This window comes from Rhinoraja longicauda, chromosome 11 (assembly GCF_053455715.1).
Source record: "Rhinoraja longicauda isolate Sanriku21f chromosome 11, sRhiLon1.1, whole genome shotgun sequence".
NCBI classification, from domain to species: domain Eukaryota; kingdom Metazoa; phylum Chordata; class Chondrichthyes; order Rajiformes; family Arhynchobatidae; genus Rhinoraja; species Rhinoraja longicauda.
The window spans coordinates 32,675,844-32,683,620 of NC_135963.1; the positions used below are offsets into that span (position 1 = coordinate 32,675,844).

The 7,777-nt window shown below is 49.0% G+C and overlaps 1 protein-coding gene across 2 annotated transcripts in view; it reads right to left on the reverse strand.

The window, feature by feature from the left end:
• czib (CXXC motif containing zinc binding protein) overlaps window positions 1–5,477 on the reverse strand; it is a 14,002-nt gene extending 8,525 nt beyond the window's left edge. The window contains exons 1-3 of one of the 2 annotated variants that reach the window (XM_078407326.1): window positions 5,364–5,477; window positions 5,197–5,280; window positions 1,978–2,034 (exon numbers count right to left, since the gene is read on the reverse strand). In XM_078407326.1, the coding sequence (XP_078263452.1) occupies window positions 1,978–2,034; window positions 5,197–5,280; window positions 5,364–5,477 (255 nt within the window). The remainder of the gene's footprint in view (window positions 1–1,977; window positions 2,035–5,196; window positions 5,281–5,363) is intronic. The other variant, XM_078407327.1, reaches the window with a different exon arrangement.
• Between the last annotated feature and the right edge of the window lie 2,300 nt (window positions 5,478–7,777).

Sequence of the window (7,777 nt, forward strand, 5' to 3'; positions counted from 1 at the left end):
TACGATACAATATGATAGAATATTTATCCTAGGAGAGAAATTGATCTGCCAACAGTCATAAAAACACAGAATACACAAAACACAAGTAGGAATCTTTAACATAAACAATACTCTAAGATACTTAAGAAATTGAATAATACCAGGGAAAGTCTAAAAAACAGCGAGTGTCTTACAAGGAGATTGTTGGAAAGGATGAGTTTATGAGCAATGAGGCAGAATCAGGGAGATCAGTCCAGAAAGCATGGTGAATGGAAGACAGTTTTTGGAAAAAGCAAGAACTGCAGGACGAAAGAGTATCAAAGCGAACACAATACTGGAAGATCCTGCACCCCGATGCCTCTACCACCTTAGAAGACCAAGGAAATGTGACGTCTCAATTGACACATACCAATTTCTACAGATGCATCATAGAAAGCTTTGATTTCTGAGAAGTCATATCCTCTCTGAGAAGTCATATCCTCTCTAATATATTGAAAACAATTCTTCGGATTCTCCTTAATCTTATCTGTCAGAGCTATCTCCTGTCTCCTTTCTGCTCTCCTGATTTCCTTCAGTCTCCTAAACATCTCCAGGGCTACACTTGATCCCAGCTACCTATAGTTGGCCGACTCCTCCTTTTTCCGGACCAGAGCCTCGTCAGTCAGGCTTCCTTAATCCCACCTGTCTTTTCCATCACTTTAACAAGAACATGCATGCTTTGAACTCTCACCATCTCCATCCCACCACTGGTCACAGGCCTCCAATCAGACTACCATGCTTTGGAGGAATAAGTCAAAGGGTAGTTGCGGAGGGTAGCATACCAACGCCTCCACTTTCTCAGAAGACCAAGTATGTTTGGCATGTCTCCAAAGACTCATCAAGATCTAGAAAGCATCCTGTTGGGATGTATCACACCTTAGAATGGCCACAGCTCTGCCCAAGACAACAAAAAAAATACAGGGAATTGCAGAGGTTGGGGTGTAGTCCAGTCTTTCACACAAAACAGCCTTCTCCATAATCAACCATCTACACCACTTTGCTTGGGGAAAGCAGACAATATAATCAAGAACCATTTTCACTCTGATTGTTTTGTCTTCTCCTGTCTACACTCGGGCAGAAGATACAAAAGCTTGAAAGCACATAATAACCAGATTTGCGAACAACTTTTCCCCCACTGTATCAGATTCTTGAATGGACCTCTCACATGCTAATTGCCTGACCCGCTGAGTTACTCCCACATTTTGCATCTATCACAGGTGGAACCAGTGTAGATGGGGTATCTTGGGCAAACTGGGCCAAAGAGCCTGTTTCCAGGCTGTATGACTTTATGGTTTAATGAATTCGTTTATTACCCTGTCAGATTAATTAGTTATTCCATGCTGTATAACTATGACTCTCTGACACTAACAGATTTTCAGCTGCAAGTTAGCAAAGGTAAGAGTGATCAATATAAATGAAAAGTGGAAAAATTGAAGCATTCAAATGGTCAATTTTAAAAACTGTTGGATTTGGAAGGTTGGTTGAAGAAAATTAATTATTTAATTTAACAAAGGGGAGCTACAGAAAGAGGCTCAACCTAAAAAGGTAGCAAGTCTATCAAATAACATAGAGGGAAGGCAGTGTAATGGGAAAGAATGATGCAAATCAGAAACACCTGGGAATTAGGAGAATAAAAGGAATGAACGTTAGGGGTGAAGGTATTTATATGAATTTGAGATCAAAAAATGCATAAAATCATCATGCTAGGTATTATAAATAAATAAAAATGGGGAAAGTAGGATTGGGGAAATGATTAGTAACAGTAAGCTAAAATTATCCATTGTACATTAAATTGAACGGGTTGAGAATTTGTTAAACGGCTGAAGTTAGCGCTGCAGGTTAGTACTTTAAGCAGAATCCAGGCCAAATGATTCTAAAGTCTGATTAAAAACCTATGCAATTTTTTAATTTCAATGAGAACTGGAAAAATGAGTAAAAGAGATTCAAAATTCAACTCACCATTAACGTGATATACTGCCATTTATCAGAAACTTCACCACAATTCTGACATTTCAACTATTGCAAAAGCACAGAAATTATAGACTATTAATAACAATTGTGCTGTACAAATCAGTAAATTATGATACATTCAACAATTAATAACGCATTATATTAAAGTAAAAAACAAACTGCTGGAGGAACTCTGAATCAGGCAGAATCTTTGGAGGCAAATGGACAATTCATGTTTTGGTTCCTAACCCTCCTGCTGGACTGAGAGAGTTGAGGGGTAATATCCGGTATAAAATGGTGACGGGGTGGCCCAAGAGCTGGCACGTGGATCCACATGAGGTTGAGGTTGACGGAGTCAAGTGGAGGAGATAAGGTGGAGATAACAACAAAGCCTGGGACATGAATGGTGGAGGTAATCAAGAGCTGAGGATGATGGAATCTGATTGGAATGGAAGGTGGAGGATGGGACTAAATAAGGTGGAAAGGGCAAATGGTAAAGTGGAGGGAAAGGACCTGATAGGATTAATGTGTGGGGTGATGGGCAAATTGAGTGGGAGAGGAAGAAGCTGGGTGAGAGGCCAGGCTGTTGTTGGAAAGAAATGCATACCTGGGAGAATCGGGATGGATGGAGGGACTGAGGAGAAATAGATTACTTGAAATTAGAGAATTCAATGTTCATGTTGTTCGGCTGTGGACTACTGTCCGAAGACATTAACATTATATTAGAATTTAAACTTTGCCTGGAGAATCATGTGTGCTTCCAAACAGTGGTTCAGAAGGAACAATCAAGCTTGGGGTTTGTGAGAAGGGGATCATTCAGTATTTGAGCTCCCCGAATTCACCAAGACATAGCTACAACCGTGGGTGGCAGTGGGGAGGAGAAAGGTTGACTCACCTGGCACAATTACAGAAATACAGATAGAGATGTCTTATGTTGGGAAGCAGGCTGTTAAAGGTGTTGGTAGTCATATTAAAACCCAGATACGACCGTGGAATTATGCTGATACAGTGACATGATCAACAGGCAATCTAAATACACCGAGGACAGTTATAAGGTAGTTTCTGAGAACCATCTAAGGAGCAATTTGTCCAAGGTAGTTTTCCAAGGATACTCACTACATCACAGCTCATCGCAGTCACTGGGATCGCTACACACACACAGCGTATTCCAGTTAATGGGATCTGTGCACACACACACAGTGTGTCTCCTAACACCGGGGTCGCTGCACCCAAACACAATGTGTCCCAGTCACTGGGGTCCCTGTACCCACATAGTGTGTCCCAGTTGTCAGGGTCCTTGCACCCACATAGTGAGTCCCAGTCACTGTGGTCCCTGCACCCCCACACACACAGTGTCCCAGTCACTGGGGGTAGGGTACTGACATGGATAGAAAATTGGTTGACAGACAGAAAGCAAAGAGTGGGGATAAATGGGTCCCTTTCGGAATGGCAGGCAGTGACCAGTGGGGTACCGCAAGGTTCGGTGCTGGGACCCCAGCTATTTACGATATACATTAATGACTTAGATGAAGGGATTAAAAGTACCATTAGCAAATTTGCAGATGATACTAAGCTGGGGGGTAGTGTGAATTCTGAGGAAGATGCAATAAGGCTGCAGGGTAACTTGGACAGGTTGTGTGAGTGGGCGGATACATGGCAGATGCAGTTTAATGTAGATAAGTGTGAGGTTATTCACTTTGGAAGTAAGAATAGAAAGGCAGATTATTATCTGAATGGTGTCAAGTTAGGAAGAGGGGATGTTCAACGAGATCTGGGTGTCCTAGTGCATCAGTCACTGAAAGGAAGCATGCAGGTACAGCAGGCAGTGAAGAAAGCAAATGGAATGTTGGCCTTCATAACAAGAGGAGTTGAGTATAGGAGCAAAGAGGTCCTTCTACAGTTGTACCGGGCCCTGGTGAGACCGCACCTGGAGTACTGTGTGCAGTTTTGGTCTCCAAATTTGAGGATAGATATTCTTGCTATTGAGGGCGTGCAGCGTAGGTTCACTAGGTTAATTCCTGGAATGGCGGGACTGTCGTATGTTGAAAGGCTGGAGCAATTAGGCTTGTATACACTGGAATTTAGAAGGATGAGGGGGGATCTTATTGAAACATATAAGATAATTAGGGGATTGGACACATTAGAGGCAGGAAACATGTTCCCAATGTTGGGGGAGTCCAGAACAAGAGGCCACAGTTTAAGAATAAGGGGTAGGCCATTTAGAACGGAGATGAGGAAGAACTTTTTCAGTCAAAGAGTGGTGAAGGTGTGGAATTCTCTGCCTCAGAAGGCAGAGGCCAGTTCGTTGGATGCTTTCAAGAGAGAGCTGGATAGAGCTCTTAAGGATAGCGGAGTGAGGGGGTATGGGGAGAAGGCAGGAACGGGGTACTGATTGAGAGTGATCAGCCATGATCGCATTGAATGGCGGTGCTGGCTCGAAGGGCTGAATGGCCTACTCCTGCACCTATCGTCTATTGTCTATTGTCACTGTGGTCCCTGCACACCCACACACACAGTGTCCCAGTCACTGTGGTCCCTGCCCTGCACCCACACACAGTGTCACAGTCACTGTGGTCCCTGCACCAACACACACACAGTGTCCCAGTCACTGTGGTCCCTGCACCCCCACACACAGTGTCCCAGTCACTGGGGTCCCTGCACCCTCACACAGTGTCCCAGTCACTGGGGTCCCTGCACCCACACACACAGTGTCCCAGTCACTGTGGTCCTTGCACCCACACACAGTGTGTCAGTCACTGTGGTCCCTGCACCCACCCACACACACAGTGTCCCAGTCACTGTGGTCCCTGCACCCACCCACATACACAGTGTCCCAGTCATTGTGGTCCCTGCACCCACCCACATACACAGTGTCCCAGTCACTGTGGTCCCTGCACCCACCCACATACACAGTGTCCCAGTCACTGTGGTCCCTGCACCCACCCACATACACAGTGTCCCAGTCACTGTGGTCCCTGCACCCACCCACATACACAGTGTCCCAGTCACTGTGGTCCCTGCACCCACCCACATACACAGTGTCCCAGTCACTGTGGTCCCTGCACCCACACACACAGTGTGTCACAGTCACTGTGGTCCCTGCACCCACACACAGTGTGTCACAGTCACTGTGGTCCCTGCACCCACACACACACACACACACACACACAGTGTCCCAGTCACAGAGTTCCGCTGATTCTCTCCAACACTTTCTCTCAGCCGCTCTACCTTCAGGAACCATCGGAAATCCTCTCCGTCCGGCCGTAACTTGCTGATATTTTCCATTGTCGCTTTAAGCTGGAGCCCGAACTTCTGCAAAGAGAGCGCAAAGTGAAGATGATCATCGAGAAAAGGATGAACATTTTAGCAGAGAATCGCCCTCCCGCGTCACTTACCCCCATGGCTGCCCGAGTTACGGCCTGTCGCAATGAGTTTATTGCGACACCGTGGCGCCGCCGCAGCGCCCCCTGCAGGACAAGCGGCGCCAACACACCGGGCGCCGGTGACATCACGAAGCCGAGGTAGACTGCCGGGTCATTCCCCCTCCCTGACGATGCTGTTGGGACTGAGGAGGTTTTATTTTTAAATGTTACATTATTTTAAAAATTGCATGTAGCCATTAGATATTAATATATTATATATATATATATATAGTATAAGAAGATAACTGCAGGTGCTGGTACAAATCGAAGGTTTTTATTCACAAGATGCTGGAGTAACTCAGCAGGTCAGGCAGCATCTCGGGAGAGAAGGAATGGGTGACGTTTCAGGTCGAGACCCTTCTTCAGACTGATGTCAGGGGGCGGGACAAAGGAAGGATATAGGTGGAGACAAGAAGATAGAGGGAGATCTGGGAAGGAGGAGGGGAAGGGAGGGACAGAGGGACTATCTAAAGTTGGAGAAGTCAATGTTCATACCACTGGGCTGCAAACTGCCCAGGCGAAATATGAGGTGCTGTTCCTCCAATTTCCAGTGGGCCTCACTATGGCACTGGAGGAGGCCCATGACAGAAAGGTCAGACTGGGAATGGGAGGGGGAGTTGAAGTGCTCGGCCACCGGGAGATCAGTTTGGTTATTGCCGACCGAGCGCAGGTGTTCAGCGAAGCGATCGCCGAGCCTGCGCTTGGTTTCGCCGATGTAAATAAGTTGACATCTAGGGCAGCGGATGCAATAGATGAGGTTGGAGGAGGTGCAGGTGAACCTTTGTCTCACCTGGAAAGACTGTTTGGGTCCTTGGATGGAGTTGGGGGGGGGAGGTAAAGGGACAGGTGTTGCATCTCGTGCGGTTGTAGGGGAAAGTGCCCGGGGTTGGGGTGGTTCGGGTAGGAAGGGACGAGTGGACCAGGGAGTTAGTTCAACAGAGCTTTATTTGTCATTCGGTACCAAGGTACCGAACGAAACTACATAGCAGTCACACAAAAAAAAAGAACACAAGACACATGACCCCAACACAAACGTCCATCACAGTGACTCCAAACACCCCCTCACTGTGATGGAGGCAACAAAACTTCCACTCTCTTCCCCACGCCCACGGACAGACAGCTCGTCCCCGACCGACCCGCACAGTCCCCGCAAGGGGATGGGAGTCCCCGCGGCCGAGTCGCACCGGGCGCTGAAACGTCTCGCGGCCGAGCCGGGCGATGGAAGGCCCCGCGGCCTAGCCGTGCGCAGCTAAGTCCCGCGGCCGAGCCGCGCCGGGCGATGTTAGGTCCCGCGGCCGAGCCGCACCGGGCGATGGAAGGCCCCGCGGCCAAGCCGCACCAGGCACTGTTAAGCCCAGCGGCCGAGCCGCACCGGGCGATGGAAGGCCCCGCGGCCAAGCCGCACCGGGCGATGTTAAGTCCAGCGGCCAAGCCGCACCAGCGATGAAAAGTCCCACGGCCGCGCCAGGCGATGTTAGGCCCCGCGGCCGAGCCGCACCGGGCACTGTTAAGTCCAGCGGCCGAGCCGCACCAGCGATGTTAGGCCCGCGGCCGAGCCGCACCGGGCGATGGAAGGCCCCGCGGCCAAGCCGCAACGGGCACTGTTAAGTCCAGCGGCCGAGCCGCACCGGGCGATGTTAAGTCCAGCGGCCGAGCCGCGCCGGGTGATGGAAGGCCCCGCGGCCGAGCCGCACCCCGCGCCGTGAGGAAAAGACCTAAAAGAGAAAGGTTTCCCCCACCCCCCACCCCACCCACACCACCACCCCCCACACATACACAACCAAAAAAAAAAAAAAAACATCCCAACACCGACACACAACAAAAAAAAAAGGAAAAAAGACAAACAGACTGCTAGCGAGCCACAGCCGTTAGGCGCCGCCACTTCCGCTTACGGGAACGGTCTCTGCGGAACGCAGAGAGGGGAGGGGATGGGAAGATATGGCCAGTGGTGGGATCCCGTTGTAGGTGACGGAAATGTTGGTGGATGATTTGTTGGATCCGCTGGCTGGTGGGGTGGAAGGTCAAGTCAAGTTAAGTTTATTTGTCACATACACATACACGATGTGCAGTGAAATGAAAGTGGCAAATGAGAACGAGGGGGATTCTATCCTTGTTGCAAGTGGGGGGAGGGGGAGCAAGAGCGGAGCTGCGGGATGTAGAAGAGACTCTAGTGAGAGCCTCATCTATAATGGAGGAGGGGAAGCCCCGTTTCCTGAAGAACGAGGACATCTCTGAAGCCCTAGTGTGAAACACCTCATCCCGGGCGCAGATGCGGCGTAGACGAAGGAATTGGGAGTAGGGGATAGACTTTTTGCAGGGGACCGGGTGGGAAGAAGTGTAGTCCAGATAGCTGTGCGAGTCAGTGGGTTTATAGTAAATGTCCGTCA